The sequence below is a fragment of the Aulostomus chinensis genome, chromosome 3 (assembly GCF_037954235.1).
Source record: "Aulostomus chinensis isolate RoL2024-O1b breed Wild chromosome 3, RoL_Achi_v1.0, whole genome shotgun sequence".
NCBI lineage: Eukaryota > Metazoa > Chordata > Actinopteri > Syngnathiformes > Aulostomidae > Aulostomus > Aulostomus chinensis.
This window is the reverse complement of record NC_141322.1, coordinates 18,961,321-18,982,157: the sequence shown is the minus strand read 5'-3', so window position 1 is coordinate 18,982,157 and position 20,837 is coordinate 18,961,321. Positions and strand designations below refer to the sequence as shown.

The window sequence follows — 20,837 nt, the reverse complement described above, 5'->3', positions numbered from 1 at the left end:
GGGGAAGACCATCTCCAGAGCTCTGGATTCTTTCCTGTTAATCTGAATAAATTCTTTTAAACCAACCGGAAGGTGTCCTCTCCGGATTTTGAACAGCGCAATACATACACTCTGTGGGTCCTTCTGATTGATTAATGATGACTTGTTGAAAAATTCCTACAGTGTGTATGAACAAATTTATGCGCAGGAACATTTCACGGTTGAGGTGCATTGACTCTTATGGACGTGAATATAAAGCCTACGTTTCTACATCTGCTCCGTTTGTAGTGTCGTGAGATGAGCCGAAACAGTTTCAGCCGCCAATGCTGATGAACCTCTCTTGTGTGATGGAGGAAAAGATGGAAGCATCTGTTTGCTGATGCTCAAATCGCTGCTAGGGCCTCCAAAACAAGCAGTTTCTAATGTCCCTAAACATGTGCTACTAGTTGGCGTTTGTGCAATCTTGTCACCGAGAGCAGTTCATCAGCAGCAGGCTGGGGGGGGGGACCAGATGATTTACTGTGTGGGAAACTAGAAAAACAAACATCTCCACTGCAAAACTGTTTTTTGTTTTTTTTTATTTCTCTCTTGTGAATTATTGGAAATGCCTTCTGCTCTAAACTTGTCCAGACAAGCGTGTACAAACTCTACGGTTAAATCAATCAAAACTAGAGGTGCGTGGTTCTGCTGTAGGGGGTTTGGGAACTGCTGCTATAGAAATAAACATGACAACATATTCACTTGTTGTAACAGATAATTTTATTAAAAAAAAGGTGTGTTTTGTATAGATGCAGACATGTTCAGTTTAAATACAATCTAAAATTTATCTTTTATATTTTTTTTCACAATACTGGTAACTGACTACTTTTAAAACAATTTGCATCTAGTAACATTTCTATGACCAGGTAGCATTAGCACGGTAGCCATGAGACAAGCGTATTGTAGAGTTTGTATACAAATAAACAAAGCACAAACAATAAAACACACATACTTCAGGTCAGCTCCTCATAAATTACGTAAATCCCACATCTGTGAACGACTCGTCGGCCTTCATAAATACAACAATACTTTTCTGATCAGCATCCCTGTGGTGCGTGAGTGTTTTTAGTTTGAGTCCTCCAGGCTGCTGCTTTTCTGTTCTGAGTCGCAGTTACAGAGACGGACCATGATGCTTTGCAGGCTGGGCTCCACAATACCGAGCAGGGGCCTCTGGGAGGGGTCACCATTCCAGCAGGCCTCCATCAGCTGCCAGCATTCCTCATCGAAAGTGGGCAAGCGCTCTGGTCGGGCACCTGGAGGCCACAGGGAATGCGCATAAACCCAAAACAAGTAGCAGAAAGCAGAAGATGAACGTTTCATACTTGCTATTTTAATTTCTATCCGCTATGATTAACTTTGTGCTTTAATGTTGTTGCCTAATGCTCATTTACCTTTTTTAACATTATTCCAGAGCTGGTCCTTGCTGGAGCATTTCTCAAAGGCTTCTGGGAGCTTAACGGAGCCGGTACAGAGATACCAGAAGAGGATCCCGAAGGCGTAGACATCAACTGAGTTATCATACTTGCCTGTCAGGAGAAACAAGGCGGGGCTGAAATGCTACAGATCAATAACTTCATGAAACTCTTCAGTTCAGCTGCTTCACCTACCACCCACTCAGTGACAGACCTGTGAACAGCTCAGGGGCCATGTGGATGGGGGTTCCAACGATGCTGCCAGACATCATGGCCTCAGGTTTACAGAAGCCCAGGTCCGTGATCTTGGCACGATTCTGTTTGTCCAACTACAGAAGGAAGGAAGGAATTACAGCAGCGACACGATAAAAGGGCTCATTTCTGCTTAATCTACCAGAATCAACTGCAGAATAATGTGTGTCTTCAATCTACTGGCTGGTTCCAAGCTTTTCCATCGAAATCCATCGCAGACATTTAATATGGGATTCATTTTTGGGGCAAAAATCTTGGAAGAAATTAAATACAAAACAAATAATCTTTACTTTATTTGATGCTGTAAGACAACAGATGCCGATTCGTGAATTTCAGCTCCAAAAACATTCAACAAAAATAACCCTTGAAAATAATTTACACAAACCTCCGTTATCATTTTATTAAGCTGTTTATTTAAGTGGTTTGATTTGATTTACAGAAATACAGCAACTTTTGGGGAAATACACTTATTTTGTAGCAAAACATTCTTTATAATCAGATTCACAGCCAGAACTACTTTCCTGACTGGGTGTAGTGATTTGGCACATCACCTGTGAAAGCCCCATTATGAATTCAGCCAAAACAATACAACTTTTGTTAATGATTAGAGCAGCGACTGCTACTACCAATCACGGTCGACTTCATCAGCGAGGATGAGGAGACCGGACGAACCAAGATCCTGAACCTGATCTACTTGGACCAGAATACACAGAGGATGAACAACAGTTTTTGGAAACTGAGTGGGCAAGACAGAAGTATGCTACTCTGCCCATTCACTACCATTCATTTTGCTAAGCTAACTAGCAGCCAGCTAGTCTATGAGGGTCTCAGCTTTCTGATGCCCACACAGGGCAGAGAGGGGATCTTATCTTCTTCCGTGGCTCTGGGAAAGATGGAAAATAAATCGATTTCCCAAAATTTGAAGACAAATGGTCAAATAACAAAAGTAAAACTAAACCAATAACAAAGGACACTAACCACTGATATGCAAGAGTGGTTCCACTTACCAGAACGTTCTTGAGCTTTATGTCTCGGTGTAGGAGGCCCTGACTGTGCAGGAAGCGGATTCCCTCCACCACGTCCAGAGCGATCAGAAGTCTCTCCTTCAGCGACAAACCAGCCTGACGACAGACAGATAGAGAAGCTGAGGTCAGTCAAACGAGAGGAGACAGAGAAAGCATCACTACGAGAACGTGTCTGCATCAAGTCACCTTCAAGCCCGTGTAGAGGTCTCTGTGCAACCGCTCCATGATGAGCAGCACAGCGATGTTGGAGCCGCCGCCGTAGGTGTGATCGATGACTGAGCCGTGCAGATCCACCAGCCGCTCATGCTTGGGCAGGGACCTGCAGTAAAACACACACACACACACACACACACACACACACACACACACACACACACACACACACACACACACACACACACACACACAAAGAAATTGAATATTTCAATCACATGACAGGAATAAAAACGTGTCACTTTGTGGTAACGTGAGTCTTGTTGTCCACATTATGGTGGTTGCAGCATTCCATTGATTCATCACAGCTGCAGCAGCTGAGCCTTGCTGGCACTTCCAACAATCCAGCAAAGTGTTCACAGAGCTGCCCCAGGCCTCAACAGTCAACACTAATTCATGTGGACTGGGTGGATTTTTGCATTAGAACAAGACAACAGACCTGTCAGAATCAGAAGATCAGCTGCCCTCAACACCCATCGATGTCCCACGTGTCAGCTTTGATGAGTGTTTAGGTTTTAGACTGACTCGCTAGCTCACCTTGTGTAGTGAAACTCTAAAGCCAGATCGTTCCAGTGTTTGTCATCAGGCGGGACAACAGACTTCAGGGCACATGGGTAGTGTCCTCCCCAGTTGTCGCACAGGTACACAACTCCGTACTGGCCGCGGCCCAACTCTCGCCCCAGCTTGGGCTTACCTGTCAGAAAACAATGAGTACGAGATGTGTAAACACAAGCTGGTGGGTTGAACGTTTGTAGTGGAGATTAATCTGATGAGTTTTGATATGAAATTCATCAGCTTTTCTTTACATGAAGCCAAATTTTATTTTCATAGCATTTTTTTGCAGCAGTGTGAGCTTTCCTGTGTCGGAGATTGTCTGACTTTATTCCTGAAGCCCGATAACCCCCCCCATAGTGTGTGTGTGTGTGTGTGGGGGGGGTCCTGACATGTTCCTGGTGGCCAAATCTCTGTTGGGATGGTAAAAGTTAGGGTGAGGGGCAAGAGATTGCATAAAAGTGAATAAATGTCAAAGGCAGGTACCAACCAAGATCGTAATAGTGTGCGCGTGTGAGTGCATGAGTGGGTGTGTGTTTGGGGGTGGGGGGGGTTTTGGTGGTGACTCACCATGCAAGAGCACATCTCTGAGGGAGCGGCTCTCCAGAGACAGCCGGGCCAGTCGCGGGGCGTGGTCCTTCCTCACACGCAGCCACAGGTCCTCGGTGCGTTCCAGACGCCCAGTGTGTCCCTCCTCCAGCTGTCAGCGCCAACATGTGACGTAACATCTCATGGTTAGCATTAAAAACTCAACAGCGGCTACATAACTGGTCTGGTTAAATGCCTCAGAGCTCTCACTTTGACCTGTAACGTGTCGAAAGGCCTTGTGGTTGTAATGACATTTTTCAATTTTGTCCTTTTTCTAGAGACAAATCTCATTGGAGCATCGTTTTGAGCACCACAGTAACGGTTGTCAAGGACAACCGGTCTCAGTGGACACTGGCGAGGTGCCTTCATCTCTCTGGCAGCCCTGACATTTGTCAGGCTAATTAAGTTGGAGTTCCTGGCCAACACAAAATGAATCCTTGATGTGTTGTTTCTTTTGAATAGAGGAGTGGGGGGGGGTGCATACACTCCCTCGGCACACTTGTGTGTTCTCATCATCACTCTTATTTGGTTCGCCAAAACCTGAAAAAGTCAATGTGGAAACTGGCACACTGCAACATTTCCTCCCAATCAGGACTCTAACCATGTAGAAGAGGGTCGATGCTCCGCTACAACCAGATCAGTTTCTCTCTTTACCTCAATGATGAAGTTTGTTTTTATGACTCGTTGACTCGGTAGTGATAGTAGGCTGGTTCACATCTACAACCGCCGCCCTCGAGAGGACCCTTCACTCTGCGACATCTGACCCTTTTTTTCCCCCCTCTGAGATTTACTGACTTTTTTTTTGCCGTATAACAACATGGCTCCTGATGAATTGACCGCAAGCATCCCAACGTCCACTGCAGGGTTTCAACAACACCATCCTGCCTATTCTCACTTAACTGGGATTTTGGGGCAGATTAGTAGAAGGTGATTTATGATCCCTGATAGTTGCAGCTCTACATTTCACATACAGTAGCAGGCTGACTCACACCACAGATCCGGTCCTCCACTCACTCTCACTAATCGCTTCGAGCTGTAAACTCCTGCCGCCTTTAATACTTGAGCGAGAAAAGTCGGGAGAAGTTTTGATTGGTTGGGTGGTCGTGGGGAAGAATGAATCCAGTGCCAGAGGCGGCGGTCAGTCATGGTCACACCGTATGGGAGCGTGCAGAGCAGAACCGAACGGCGGCACTGATGATTTTCTCATAGCAGAAGCTGCTCTGTGCTGGTCGATTCATGTCCGAGACAGAGAAGCGCTGCTCGGATCTACACAGCAGATTTGACACATGTATTACAGATAGAGTATGAAATTGTGTTCAAATAAAGTTTTTTTTTTTTTTTTTTTTTAAAAAAGGTCCCATGCTCACTCGTAACCCTGATAGCCGCAGTGTCACAAGTCATTAGTAATCTCAGGAGAGCAAGAGGAGCCTGTGTTACCTTGATAATAATCAGCACTCACTTCATTCATTCATTGCAACACCTCCTCTGAGTCGTATCTCAACATACCTCAGACTGAAGATTTCATTGATGTGATTTCTAACATAATAATATTGTTTTGTTACATTGGATGTAGTGCACTCAATCACTCAGAATGAAATTAGGATATTTTTGTCAATCATCAGAAGTCGCCCACATACCAGACATCATTTCCTCCTCTACTCTGCTGCCATCATTAATCAGTCAGCGAACTAAAGAATGAGAGAGCATGATAATCTAAATAGTGCTGCCAAACACACAGTCTGTCATGTGATGACAGTCATCAGGGCAACTTCACCCAAATGGATTTGCCAGAGAACTCAAGGTCGGAGTCTCAGCGATTGGAATATTTGGTGCTTGATAAGGGATTCGAGTGAAGGGAACTGATCAACCATGAGATGTGCTGCTGAAGTTATTTCACAATATGGAGCGCTTCTACTGCCAACGTTCTCTACAGCTATTTAACACAAAACTCAACCACGGCTGATGCTAACTTCCCTGTGCATTGTGCAAAACAACCATCTAATCCTCGGTCACACCAGTTAGTCACCCCACTCACCATTTATTTCACCTTTGCGGTCTTTAACTTGGTGGTGTAGCCCTCTAGCTGTCTGTAGTCTAGTCTAGAATCTGCTGGCACGAAAAAAAGGAAATATTTCTGAAATGGTCAGCATGGCGGCATTTGTCATCAGCGAAGTAAATATAACTGCAACATAAACTGCTCTACTTGCACATGTGAAATACTGTACAACCTTTTAGTTTCAAAAGGAAACAACAGTAATCTCTCTCTCTCACACTCTCACACACACACACACACACACACACACACACCCTCACACACACACCTTGTCATCTCCCCTATCCTTGAGAAGCTGCAGAGAAGAGTACAGGAACCAGCACAAGAGCAGGCATGAATGACAGCATTGACAACCGTGTATATTTATGTGTGTTTTTCATTTCAGCTCAGTGTTCAACCTCATTTGCTGGGGATGTTAAAAGTTCTTAACGCACAAAAAAAACCCCAAGTGAAACTGAGGAACCAAAACCACAAACCAAACCGCAGGCTTGCTAAACCACTGCATCACTAACGTAAGTGCCCTCAATGTACTTAACACTGCCGTGCAACAGTAACAACAAAGCCATAAGCGAGTACTCAACCCCCGGGGCTCTTCCCTCCTCTCATGACTGCAGGAGCACTCATCAACAAAAGTTACACAGGCCTCAAATTTTCCATCATGACACTCGTTCAACTCCTCATAGTATCATGTAGTTACAGCAGCAAACATCTTCAAACTGTGCTAAAAAAGGACCTCTGTTACATCTTTGTGTAGGAGAAATAAATTTAAGTTGTACAAGATCTGAGGCTGTGTTGGAAAAAACTCTAAAAAAAATTAATAAAACAAAAAAAATAAAAACCCCACAGCCACCACACCCTCTCATACAGCGATTGTCAGCTTCAATCTAGTTTTCTGATATCTTGCGAATGAGGGAAGTGTTGTGACACTCTGGGTTTTACCTTCACCAATCTCAGAACCCAGCAGCTATGAATGACCTCAGGGGGGCAGCAGTCAAATGTCAGAGCAGTGCAGCCAGCAGATAAACAGGGCCTGGACTTCCTCTTCTATTTGCTGAGTACAGCTTATGGTCTAATGAGCAAGACTGGAGTCTAGGACCTTATGAATGCAGGTACATTAAAAGGACAAATCAAGTCGGAGGAGGATCATCTTCAGTCTCTGCATGTAGTTTAATACTTGAAGGGAGGTGTGGAAAGAAAGAGAAGAAGAGAGAGAGAAGCTTCACCTGGCGCAGGGATGCTGCAAAGGCCTCATGGGAGCTGTTGAGGCGGGTTCTGAACTGGGAGCAGATGCTTCGGGCCAGTTTGGCAGCACTGAGACTTTCTATGGCATCCTGGGCTACTTTCCGCTTCCACTCTGGAGTGATGGCAGGAGGGTTCACAAAGGTTATCCTGTGGATTATCTGGGAGAGCCAGACAGAGACATACAGTCAGATGGCCAACAACATTCACCGATTGTTATGAAACTTGTGGCTGAATTAGGGAGAACTGTACCTGCTTTATTTGCTCCCAAACAAGGCGTGTGACGGAGGATCCTGAATGAAAGGTGACTTCAACATGATAGGCAGCATTTAATAACTGAAACAGACAAGGAAAGGAAGTAAATACTTAAGAAACCCTAAAAAGGATGTGCTTTTCTTCTCCTTCGCTTGTTCATTTGAGCTTTCATTGATCTTCTGAATCGTCTGAATTTAGTTGAGTCGGCAACAAACGACACAGGCATGATGATGAAACAGAAACAGTGGAGAAGCAGACATCTCATCTACAAACCAGGTTTGAGCTGTGACTTCTTTGTGGTGGAGGTCAAGAGAGCATGAACGGTCAGATGGTGGCGGTGGATACGCCACCTCAGACGCCTGCTTTAATGATGCTTTATTTTGCTGTTGAAGAGCCGGTTAGAACGTTTCTGTTCACCGATATTGTTGCTCTACGCCCATCATGGTATCCGTTCTGCTGTTTATTTCATGTTAATCATTTGTGTTCCATTGACAGAAAAATGCATCTCAAATCTCGTTCTATTGTGCAAGCTGAGAAGTAACGCTCTGGTGGGAGGAAGAATTTCTGCTCACTGGTGACTTGAGGTCTCATATGGCATGCACACAGAGAGAGAAGGTTACAAGTCTCTTAGTAAAGTAGATGGTGTCGAGTTTATGGAGGAAAGGAAATATAAAATTTCAAAAAAACATAATTGTGTCTCCTAACGTGTCTGGAATGGATCTTTATCTTTTGTTTGGTAGTAGGGTTGATTGTGGAAGCCAAGAGAATCAGTTCATGTCACTGAATATTACAGGAAGAAGAGCCATACTCTCATGGTGGTGCAGTGGTCAGCACTGTCGCCTCACAGTAAGAACGTTCCGGATTCAAGTCCCGGCTCGGCTACAGGATCTTTCTGTGTGGAGTCTCCATGTTCTCCCTGTTCCTGTGTGGGTTCTCTCTGGTACTCCAGCTTCCTCCCACAGTCCAAAGACATCCAGAGGGGACGAGGCTGATTGATACTCTAAATTGACTGTAGGTGTGGCTGTGAGTGTGAATGGTTGTCTGTCTCTATGTGTTGGCCCTGTGACGGACTGGTGACCCGTCCAGGCTGAACCCCGCCTCTCGCCTAAAAGCTGTTGGGATAGGCGCCAGCCCCCCACGACCCTTAACAGGATAAATGGAAGAAGATGGATGGATGGAGCCATATTCTTATCTTCTATCTGTTCGATGCAACATTTTGGTCATATTTAAGAATCTTTACAAGTAAAGGTTCATGACATGGAAGCTACATACGACTCCTGACTTGTGCCTACCTGTTTAAGGTGATTGGAGGTGATATTGTGTACGGAAGAATCATTGTGCGACTTCTCCAGACTGCTGAGACATCGCTCCAGAGTTCCAACGAAGCTCTCCCTCAGATAGTCCACCGAGCTGATCAGCTTATTTGCCACGGCTTGATTCAAACGCACCACGATCAGCTCCTGGATCAGGTGGATGCAAGACTTGATCTCCTTCGATGTTACAGGCTCACCATTAGTCGGTACGATGACGTCTGCGGGGGAGGAAGTCAGGCTGTCATGTTAGTATCATGCGTACATAGCGATGGACATAGAAACATCCCTGATGAATCAATGTTGCTGTGTATTAGTAGGATACGGTCACTTCATGTTTAACATGACACATTGAACATGAGGACAAAGGGCCATTTCACATCATGAAATATCATTTACATTCAAGTATATAATGATGATTAATTAAACTAGAACAGAGACTGAGCAATTATGTGTCCATGAAACAAGTCAAAAGGAACTATTGAAACCATCTATAGAACGTGGACCGAATCACATTATCAGAGGCACATGACTCATTAGGGGCGTGTCTAGTTGCTTTTAATCAGTGAAACGCTGCAAAATGAGCATGACGTTACACGCAGGGCTGTTTCAATTAGTCTCCAAATTTATCACAGGTGTGTTTTAGCTGTAAAACGACCTAAACCACGTGTTCCTCCCTTTACAAGCCATTGACATTTAATGGATTCAATGTTGACAGAATAACTTGATTTCCACACTGGGAAAAAGTATTTCAGATGATGAATTCCTTTTCGCCTGCAGTAGTTCCTCTGCCCTTCACACTTGAGGATATTCAATTTAACACCATGACCTTTTTAAGATCTCTTTAGAGAAAATGTCACTCTTTGGAATGCACATTAGGGCTTAACTGTAAGTCTGAAATAAGCTTTACTATAGCAGGGATATTTTAGGTTCTCTCAGGGGACCATTGGAAATCTCAAAGTGGTCAAAAGAATGGCAAATGTGAGGCTACTGGAAATATGTCCAGCTGCGGTGTTAAACATAAATCTCTTGTTAAGAAGCCTTTTAATTTGAAATTCTCTGTTTACTTAAGGACTCTGCAATCCAATCTGTAATGCTGAGTACTTGATAACTAATAAATAACACCTATAGAAGACGTATCACTTTGAAGTAAACAATTAAAGAAACAGCCCAACCGTGCATAATAACTAAATAAGCAGGGAACCTCATCTTGCTTTATGTAATGGAGCTCGGGATGTTTTCAGTTGGGTTTTTTTCTGGTTGTCTGACTGCAGCAAAGTTAAACTGATAAATCATCTTCTCTGGCTCTAAATAACACACAGCACATGAGACGCTACTGATAACATCAAAATATGTCCTGTCAATTAGGGGTGTATCTGTTTACCAAGAGTTATCATCTGTATCTAGAGTGGAAGTGCGATTTGCAACAGTAACTGTACACTACGAGATTAGAACCAGACAAATGTAAACAAGTTAACATTAGATTAAAGAAAGTCATGTTAAATGTTTATCTATAACTATATATTCACAGACCAATACAATTTTTGTGAATCGCAATTCAAATCACAAGTTTGCAATTCATCAGTGACGTCGTAAAGTACAAAGAAAAAGGCCTAGATAGACGTTTGTTTTGTTCTTCACTGCTCTCAATACAGGATTCTCTCAGGCTGTAAAACTGGTTCACATAAGCCACAAAGTTTAACTGGTTTCACTTGAATCTGAAGCGTTAAGTGAAAATACGGCACACCTAAATTACTTGTTTACCACTGACTATTGCTTTGAAAGTGTCCGTCATAACCTTGTGATGATTGTGAAACGAAGTCGGTTATACATGAACCCCACTGCATTTGTCCATGCGTCGACTGTTTCATGTCGTGTCGGTCATCTTGAGTCCCTGCCAGGTGTGCAGCCATGACCTCACCACTCACTAACCTGTAAACTCTAAGTTGGCAGCATCCTCCAGCAACTGCTCCTTCATGCTGCTGAGAGTCTCCACAATCATTTCCTTCATCTCTTCCTGTTTACGGTTAGCGATCGCCATCAGGGAGGTGAACAGTTCGCCCTCCTTTTCGCGGGTGTACTCCAGCCTGCGGGGGGTTATCTGCAGGTCCCTCTGCATGTCAAAGGCCTGCAAGGGGAGTTGACGCAGAGAGCATAAAGGTTCTGTTGGGGATTTTTTTCAAGGGGCGTACAGGGTCGGGACACAGAGCTGTTAATTAAGTTGTGCTAATAGTCTTGTGATTGTGAAGCTATTTTAAAAAAATGGCCGCCAACATACCACCAGAGCTGCGAGGCATCGTTCTCTCACCTGATTGATGAAAAGATCTAGACAGCGACAGTGAAGCCCATTAAGCAGGTTTGCCGCCTCCACCTGTTGGTTTTGGAGAACTTGGCGGGCAAACGGCACCAGCAGCCTATGTAGTCTTTCAAAAGCCTCACCCAGCATGCTTTGGGGTTTGGCACCTGGGGTGGGCATCTGTGTAGGCGCCCCACAGGAGCAGTTTCCTGTCGGGCTAATGAGGAGACCGAGGGAGAGAAGCTGTTTATGGAGGGCACTCTTCTCCCTCTCCTTTTCCTTCTCCACGCGGCGGCAGGGTTCTGGGGAGCCTGTTGCCGTGATGTCAGGGATACGAACATAACAGATGGGAAAGGGGAGCATCTCTTTGACCTTCCAGAGCTCGGCAACCTGCTCTGTGCTTAGGGAGTCCTGGTTGACGGCATAGAGTATGATGGGAATCACATTACGAGTGCAGTCCTCCAGGGCCTCTTTAATGGGCTGGACGCTCAGGCAAGGTGCAACCATGACCTTCGCTTCCTGATGATAGAAGCACAAACAAAACACACACATTTTGTTGTCATTACAAATAAAGTAATCAGGCAATTAAGGGGAAACATGGTGCTGTAAATTGTGTTTAAGGATGATAATTAAGGATCCATTGTGTTCATGAGTCAATAAGCAGTTATAAGGGAGGTAAATGAACTATGTGTAAACAGTTTTCTGGCCTAAGTTAAAGGTGGGTTACATTCGTGGTTCAAATTAAAAGTCCAGTAGATTTCTGACATGTTAACAACCTTTACTTTTCATGTTTTGTTTTCACTTTGGTGTCCAGTGAAAATGTCTAGGGACATGTCTGACTTGATTTAGCTAATCTCTATCCTCTTCTAACCCTGTCTCTCCCCCCCCCCCCCCCCCCTCTATCTTGCACTCATTAACCCCATCCGGTGGAGGTGGATGGACACTCATGTAGAGCCAAGGTCTGCTTGACGTTTTCTCCAGTTAAAAGGCAATATTTGGTTTTGCTCTTGGGGAAATCCCAGGTTTCCTTGAAATACGACTGATTATAAAGTGTCATGAGATACCTTTTGCTGTGGTTTGGTTCTTTACAAATACAACTGACTTTTCTTCATTCACTTCAAGCTAACAACAACGACAGTGCATACATAAGCCATATATTCTGCACAAGTCTCGCAAGTTCAGGCTTTACCAGCTTTACATGGTTTCTAGTTGCTTTTTTTTTTATTTTGCTGCAACTCACTCTACTAAGCCTTCCTGGTCATTTCTCTCCCTCCCCTTTGTCTCTCTGGGAAGCACCGTGGACTACCACACACTTCCTTCATCACATGTAGGAACACCGGCCACGTCTTTTTATCTAGAGGTGAGTAACTTCCCAACCAACCAGAGGATGCGCCTGTGCAGTGACCAGGACACATGCCCTCATCTAACCCTCCACCTGCAGACACAGCCAATATTGTGTGTACGAACACGCAACCAAGTCTGTGACAACACGGAGAACTCAGCCATTAACCATGTTTGTCAGCAACACAGCAGACTCTTGCACTACCTAGACAATCCCTGGCTCTACGACTTTTAAAGGGTGTTTCCCTCTTTGTTTAATTAAATGGCCTCCAACCTCACATTTTGGTTTCATTATGACTGCCCTCGTCAACGATGCTTTCAAAGGCAAACCCAGTATTGACCACCTGCTCCGCAACAAGCAGACCCACGGGCTAAGTTAGCGACTAGCTGGTGAACACAGAGGACAGTTTTAATTAGCTGAAAAACAAGATACTTCCTGCAGGAGTTCAGGCAGATGGCCAGATACAAGACACTCAGTATGAATACAAACATTATGTTTTTCAAATGAAATTGCAAGTTAATAATTTATCACTCGAATTCAAAGGATAAAAAAAATATGTGACGGATCAATTCACAGCCAGTTGCAGCTGACACAGTTTCAGTTACATAACTCACTATAGAAAGATTTCCCATTTTCTACCAAGAGTAAATAAATGGACTTCAAATTCTGATGAACTGACTGGTTGACGTTCTGGCAAAACATCATGTTGTGACACGACTTCACGGTGCCTGCTGTTACATGCAAGTGATGAAATTCATTGGCACAGTTTCACAGGAAGTGGTGCCAGAAGATGTTAAGAGATTTAGAGGCTGTAAAGTGATGAAAAGAAGGGAAAAAAAAAAACATCCACACATCACATGCTCCTTCCATTTCTGAACACTGAACGGTATATCGACATTTACAGCAATCTTGGGAATGTCCGTGATAGGAAAGAAAATATAGAGAAAAAGATTTTGCTTCACTCTGGATAAACAACAACATAATCAAAAATAGACCGGGAGAGGCCTGGAGGGAGACCATGACGGGGGTCGGGGGCAGAAAACAGGCAGAAACGACCCGCAGCTACACAAAGGAGACAGTCAGTCCTGTCTCCAAGAAACAAGGGCCGAGCCCATCTGAGCAGTCCTCTGAACAAAGATAGCTTGCAAACATTTGTTCACAACCAATCAAAACCAATACAACATCTGAATTAGCTTAATTCACTTTTCAGCAACAACGCTTCAAGAGAATATTTGTGGGTGATTTGGGGTTTTGCATGTCTTGAAAAAGGAAAAAGGGTCAGTGATTATTTCAGACTGGCCCGGTGGCTGTCTGACTCAGACCACTACGTAGAAAAACAATCAAGACAAATCACTTTCAAAGAAACAACAATTTCCTTCTCGTCACATTTTTTAAGGGCGACCGCTAAAATCACAGCTGTTTGTTAACATGCAGGACGCCTTGTGTAAATTCATAGAGCAGTGGAAATAAATGTAACAGGATATGCGCTTCCAAAGAATTTTAGGAGCCCGTCGAGAGGATAGCACCCTTTATGCACTTAAGTCGAGGTGGGCAAACATGGGGACGAAGAGAGGGCTCATTAGCAAGTCGATTTTCATCTGCTGGCCTCTGAAACACGGTGCTGCGACTATAGCAGGAGTGTGTGAATACCACAGTGAGCGGAGAGATTCTGTACCTTCAATAGTCTCACCTAGACCTTTTAATCTCCTATTCATTCAAACCTCAAACCTAAAGCAGAGTGTTTCACATGCCTTTGTTTGTTTTTAACCTTCATGGATGATGAAATCAAAACTAATCAAAGATCTAAATATGATTTAATAAATTTCATCAAGTACAAGTTGAAGAAATCAAGCAACAGCCATCTGCAAATATATGACACAAAAGTCCCAGATAAAACTGGGTTTCAATTCTCTAAAAAACATAGAATTATTTCTATGGAGAACTCGCACAGTTAGACTTCTACTTCACTCTCAGTTGTGAAGTTTTGACCCATATATGAGACTGCAAATCCCACCACGTCTCTCAGTTACACACGTGATCGCATGGATTTATCTTAGAGGGGCAGCGAGGAAAGTTTTCAATTGCAATATTCATAAAGTATATACTATGATGTAAGAAACAGAATGACAGACAACGGGAGCATATTGTGCCACGGATGTTAGCAGACAAAGTTTAGAGCCGCCCACAAATCAAACAGCGCAACAGTTAGTGTGACATATGAACTTGAATTCCAACATTCAGTTGTTCCACAAAAAAACAAATACTTCAAAGATGCAATCAACGTTTGTGTATTTTAGAGCTGCAGGATATTTGCTTTTCGTGATATCTACCATCTTCTTGTCTTGGTCTTGAGATAATTTGCCTGAATGTACCGTTCTTGCCATCTCAACCATTATCTTTTATATGCTATACAATGGTTTCCTATACAATAAAATTCCATCAGTTTTCATTCCTTGAGGAGCGACTAACTCATGATAACAGTGATAATTTTGTTATGCTACATACCTTGATACAGAGATATCTTCTGACACAAATATAGCATGACAATCTCATACCATCGCAAACCTTGTGTGTGTGTGTGTGTGTGTGTGTGTGTGTGTGTGTGTAATGGTGAGTAGTGAATGGGTCTTTTCTGTTTGTGCAGATTTATGAAACTTTTTTTTTTTTTTTAAACAAGATCAATCAGTGTGGAGGATTCCATTGTAACCATGGCAACTTCATCACAGTAAAGCGTTTGGGTTTTTTTTCTTTTTTTTTTTTTTTTAAACACAGCCTAGTCATGTGAATCGCACCAGACTAGTGGCATTACGTAAGGGGGCTGGGAGGGTGGGCTGCCCTGAGGCAAAGCCAGGCCTAGTTTCTGAGACTGTGATGCTCGCTGAGGCACCTTAGGCTACAGGATTAGACTAATTTCTACATGTCGCACATGAAAAGGAATGACTACAATCCTTCAACCACCCTAAATCATTGCACTCAAACAGGATAATTTTATTTTCAGGTCTTTCTGATCCATTGCAGCATGTTTAAATAACTGTGAGCAATAACTCTACAAACTTTTCCCCCACTTAACTTCAAAAGCAAGTCTGCTTCTAAGAAATCCTCAAAATCTTAGGAGGAGAAAAAGAACGCATTCCTGAATAGTATCATAAAGCAGTTAAAGCAGTAAAATATTGAAGGAAATAATCAGCTCTGCTCAGTAATCTGTTCGGGGTCTAAGCCATGAATGAATGCAAACAAGGTTCAAAGCAAGGGAACGGTGAAAAAAAATGCTGCTTTCCTTTCTTTCTGGTCAATGTGAGGAAAAAACGACACTCATTAAAATCAACGCAAACACAAGGCCATTCCACCGAAATGAAACCGTTTAAGGGATTCAAACTGTAATTCATCACAACATGGCTGACGCAGGCGAAAAAAAAGAAAAGCATTGTTATTCACATAAAACAACAATAGCTGGAAATAAAATGTACCTTGTTCCATCAGCTGAGGGGCTGCCATGCGATAATGCTGCATATTTATCATAAATGACACACATCGTCATATTATCACAAGATAATTGCCCAATAACTTATGACGACAACAATATCAATTAACCTTTTTCAATATTTTTTACAGTTTAAATCACTGCACCAGCTTCAGTTTCGCCTGAGGTTCCCTATCAAAATGTACAAAATTCCAAACATTCCCCAAACGCAGCATATTTGAATAGGGACATTCTCTGCACGGCAGCGATACCTGGAGAGTCTGATGCATTTGCAAAGACCTAAGAAGTATTTTATGACACAGACAATAAAAAGAAATTCTTCACTTGAAACAGTAAAGCAGAAAGTGATGCCTGTGAACCCGTTGTAGAGCAGCAGATGAGGTGGAACGCCACTTACATCGACTCTCTATAAACTCATTTCACGCACGTTGGTTTCGCGATGACTTTAAAAGGCGCTGTATCCTAAAAACCAGAAAACATGGAACCCCATGTGACCTGGGATTTTAAGGGCCTGATGATTATTCAGGGACCTTTGATCCATGTCATGCCTCAGCTTTTTCTCCCCTCGTTTCATATTAGTTCCCTGCTGTCAAATCCATTAAAAGACACAATGTTGTTAAATGACCCCCCAAAAATCACACATTTTCACCTGTCCTTCTGTCACACCCTGGTCCCCCTGCGCATAAACCAGCTAAAAAGCCAATAAATCCCACTCCAACTAGACAAGTTGCCTCTGTGTTTTTTTGTCCCGATGTGTCACGTCTCAACCGCAGTCCCCAAACCAGAAAACAGGGTAAACCCACACTTAAATGAAAACATACACAGACAACAAGTATAACCACCAGAGTTTAATCTATTAGGCTTCTATAATCCTTAGTGGAGAGCAGCAGGAAGGGCAGTGACAATGTTTCAGTGGTTACTCTTTTATAGCCTTTGCTCCAGTTTGTTTTTCAAAGTGAATGCAGACTGAAGGCTACTATGAGAGCTGCTTGAATTCAAAAAGGATAAAGAGTTGCAGAAGTTACCAGCAGAGGCGACAGGCCCTGGGTGGGCAGTGACAAATAACAGTGTTCTCCCAAACTTGGTCTTTACGTCAGTGGCAATGCTGGAGAGGATAAATACTCGTGCGCTGCGGGATCATTTAACCCATTCCCAGTGCAGACATAAAACTGATGTTAGCAGGTTTTCTTGGCCTGTTGGAGCAAGGTTCAATCGGCCCAAATATCCGTTTTACAAAGACCCCTACCTGGAGCAGTGGATGATGTAGTGTGATCTCAAGCTCAGCTAGCCGGTGTGCCGGGTCCTCGCATTTGTCATGGATTTCCAGGTCTTCCCGAGGCACCGTATCCCAGCGGCCACAGTTTGCCACCAACTGGTGCACCAACTCATATTGGCCAGGTAGCGCCAAACTGAGCCGAGTCTGTCTCCCGTGGTTGAAGCACAACTTTCGCCTCTTGCAGATGGTGCCCTGGACTCCAACACAAGCCTCTCCGGCCTCGGGACCCACTGGCAGCAGTCTCTCCCCCAGTAGGCAGTTGAGCAGCTGGTAGCGGGCAGCACAGTCCTGGCCCAGCACCAGGATGTACGGGGCAGCGCCCACTGTGTTACGTAGGAACTCTTCCTCGTGGGTTGGGAATGAGATGCAGCTAAATTGGCCTGAGAAGAGAGACCAAGGAAAAGGAGGAATGTGATGTTGCAAGGTAGAGTGGAAACTGAATTAGACACACCCCCCCCAGCAACCATGCTCATTCCTGGAACCAGACTACAGCATTTTAGGGAACCCCTGGCCAGGGTGCTCAATGGCACATTATCTTAAGACAATAAAATTCCTCAGAGTTGCATGATAGCAAAGGAAGAGAGACATTAAGACCTTAGACAGCTGATCTTTCCTTGGGCTGTTATTTCTTGATCTAACCCCAAGATGTGATGCAGACGAAAAAATTCACCTCAGAGCGTAATCCTCAGGGAAGCTGAGTCACAGACTAAATCAGTTATATAACTTAAGAAAGAGAGAGTAGTCTTGGCCTACTTTATTTCCACACAGCAGAGCCTTCCTTACTTACACGCATGTGGTTGGACTGTTACACTAACCTGCCATTCCTCACCGGGATTCGACACTTAACCCAACATGACACATTTATAGCTCATTGCCTCAGCCTGACCTGTGCCGGGTCGACCGCGCGACCTATTAAGCAGATAAAAAAAAAAAAACCCTGCCTGTCAGTGCGGACCGACACATAACCTCAACTTGAGTTACAGACAAATTAAAAATACAAACCTTCTACATCGTTTGACACACGTTTACTTTTCAAATAAATAAGTATAACCAATGTAACTGCAATCAATGTAGCAGGTGAGGACACGCCATGGGCCACAGCCGCGAAAAGGAGCTTAATACTACTTTTGTTGTTGATGGCGTTTCAACTGCTTAATATCGCTCATTCAACTCCGCAGAGAAAGATTTTGATTTTGCTGAGCACAGGACACCAGGTCAGCTCCTCCTGCAGATGTGAGGAACACCAGAGCATCACGACTGAGAAGAGCTGGGCGATACACGGGTGCAGCATTGATAGTGCCACTAGATTAGCTTTAGGCTAAGATTTTGGACATTGTCATATCGTGATAAAGCATCTGCTGACTTTTCTGGTTTTAAAGGATGTATAACAGTAACATAATTACTCATCAAGACTGTTGTAGAGTCCGCTACACCCATTATATCCACTGTGGATGCACAATAATATTGGTATGTCATTGATATTGTTATTGGTTTTTCTATATTATAGACAAAATATCAACGGTCACTACTTATATCAGCCCAGTTTTGCTCAACTTTTTTTTCTTTTCAAAAAAAGTTTCTGAAAAAGAAACAAGGAAGTTGACACAGAATGTATTTCCCAAATATTTTGGGATTCGAAATTCAAAATGTTTACATGTGTTCAGTATGTATTTATAGCCCAGCCCCACTCCGAAGGTTTAATCATCTTCATACTTCAGGTTAGTAACTGACTCCGGGGTCAAAATCCCTCAATATTTCTGGAATGTTTGGACACATTGAGCTGTTAAAAAGGAAAAAAAGGACTTTATATTACAATGAATTAACAAAGACACTTCACCTCAAAATCTAAATATAGAGAACATGGCCATAATAAATGTATGAAATCAGCATTATTATTACGCAATCTACTCTCTAACAAGGCTTCTGAAGCTCAGCCAAACCTAACCTTCGGCAAACCCAGCCAAGCACTGACACACACACAATGCGCGATTCATAACGAGGCGAAGAATGAGTGTCTGATCGTCACTGTTTCTCTCTCTCAGCCAGCTAGTGAGTGCAGAAATCTCAGCTTATTTGGTGCACTAATGCTTTTAAAGGGGGGGGGGGGTAATCTCTTTAGTTTCCCCTCACCCTCATTAATGCGTTTTTCCCCAGTGTTGATGGAGAAATCACCTGGCAGTCAGGAAGCGTCACAAACTCTGGCTGCACGGATGTTGGAGGGATAAACACCTACCTGCCTCCAGGGAGGCGGAATCCGAGCTCATGGCTGACGCACAGGCATTGCTGTAATTTTGCCGTATTTCCCGGAAGAATAGATTAGTCTCCTTCAGGTTCTTCTTCAGCTGTATGGAGTGTTTGTTGTAGCTGCTGAATATTCGCGTCAGTTCCCGTGCTAACTGAGTCGTTTTCTGCTGTACGTTTCCCTCCATGGTCAACAAGTCGCACGACTCCCTTGCTGTTGGCTCGAGGCTGCGAGGTTTGAGGAGTTAGCTAGCAACCTATCCCTGCATCCTCAATTGTCAGCTCTTGCTAATAGTTAACACCGACCGGCTGACTGAAACAAATAAAGCGTAAGCGACAAACTTCGAAGACAAGAAATGTGTTGACTATTCTGCGTTTAGAGACCAAACTCCGGTCCGGATAGCGTTCGCGGCGACGTTAGCCGGTTGGCATCTCTTGTCCGGGCTCGTCTTGGCCTGGCACAAAGGTTCAAGCCTTCAGAATAACTGCACCGCCATTCAGCTCGGTGGAAGTGAAGATGGGGCCCGACTCTGACAGATAAATCCCGACAACAGCAGCCTGTCCAACACAACAATGTTGGTGTTTTCCTGTTGACGCTCCGAGGGAAAGATCTTCCTAAACTGGCTCCGGCAGGGGCAAGCCAGTGGACATCTTCCACCCCGAAGGGAAACGAAAACACAACGGTACTAAGACGTTTGTTTTCTCCCCGGTGATGACGAAACCGAAGAGGATAGTCCGCGTTGGTGCAGGGCGAGGTGTGTCCGGACCACAGCGAGTGGCTAAACCTAAGCCATCAAATCACTGCAAAAGGGAAAGTCCATCAGACTCATATCAGGGAGCGAAAGGGGCGGGGTTTGGATGCGCGCTGCACTCTGGGAAACGTAGGACCACGGCTTTGGCGAGCAGGTCCTGGAGCAAAAATCGAGGTCCATTGCAGACTGTATTCCAATGGTTCCATGCATTGTGACATAATATAGTTTTAGATTAATATTTATTTGACTTGTAAAATGACGTTTTGCATTTTTAATAATAATAATAATAATAATTACAATAATAATGAAAATTATTAGTGGTAGTAGAAGTTACAGCTGAAAATTGGCCTTGTAGACTAAAGCTTCACCATTTACTGTTACAGTTAACTGGGATTGTCCGCTAGTAAACTACAGTAAACACAGACCAGCTAAGGCTTTAAAGGCACAGACAGGTTTTGTATTGAGTATAATGCAGCAACCTTTCACTGAGACTTTATTATGAGTGAACAACGTCTCAGTTAATTCATTCAGT

General features: G+C 43.7%; 1 protein-coding gene across 1 annotated transcript; it reads right to left on the bottom strand.

The window, feature by feature from the left end:
- Nucleotides 1-720: 720 nt before the first annotated feature.
- On the bottom strand, nt 721-20,371 carry dstyk (dual serine/threonine and tyrosine protein kinase). Its single transcript, XM_086199313.1, has 14 exons — nt 19,546-20,371; nt 17,283-17,692; nt 11,226-11,732; nt 10,850-11,045; nt 8,900-9,138; nt 7,605-7,688; nt 7,337-7,513; nt 4,043-4,172; nt 3,458-3,614; nt 2,894-3,026; nt 2,690-2,803; nt 1,645-1,759; nt 1,410-1,544; nt 721-1,271 (listed from the first exon to the last, which is right to left on the bottom strand). The coding sequence occupies exons 1-14, from the start codon at nt 19,739-19,741 to the stop codon at nt 1,084-1,086; spliced, it is 2,781 nt and encodes a 926-aa protein (XP_086055439.1). The 5' UTR covers nt 19,742-20,371; the 3' UTR covers nt 721-1,083.
- Nucleotides 20,372-20,837: the final 466 nt, after the last annotated feature.

Bases quoted from the DNA above. Each gene is read 5' to 3' on its own strand.
- dstyk (XM_086199313.1), bottom strand. From the start codon at position 19,741: ATGGAGGGAAACGTACAGCAGAAAACGACTCAGTTAGCACGGGAACTG. The intron at 11,046-11,225 runs GTGAGAGAACGA...CTCCCCTTGCAG, and splicing joins TAGATCTTTTCATCAATCAG to GCCTTTGACATGCAGAGGGA. The intron at 1,760-2,689 runs GTAAGTGGAACC...TTCCTTCTGTAG, and splicing joins TAAAGCTCAAGAACGTTCTG to TTGGACAAACAGAATCGTGC.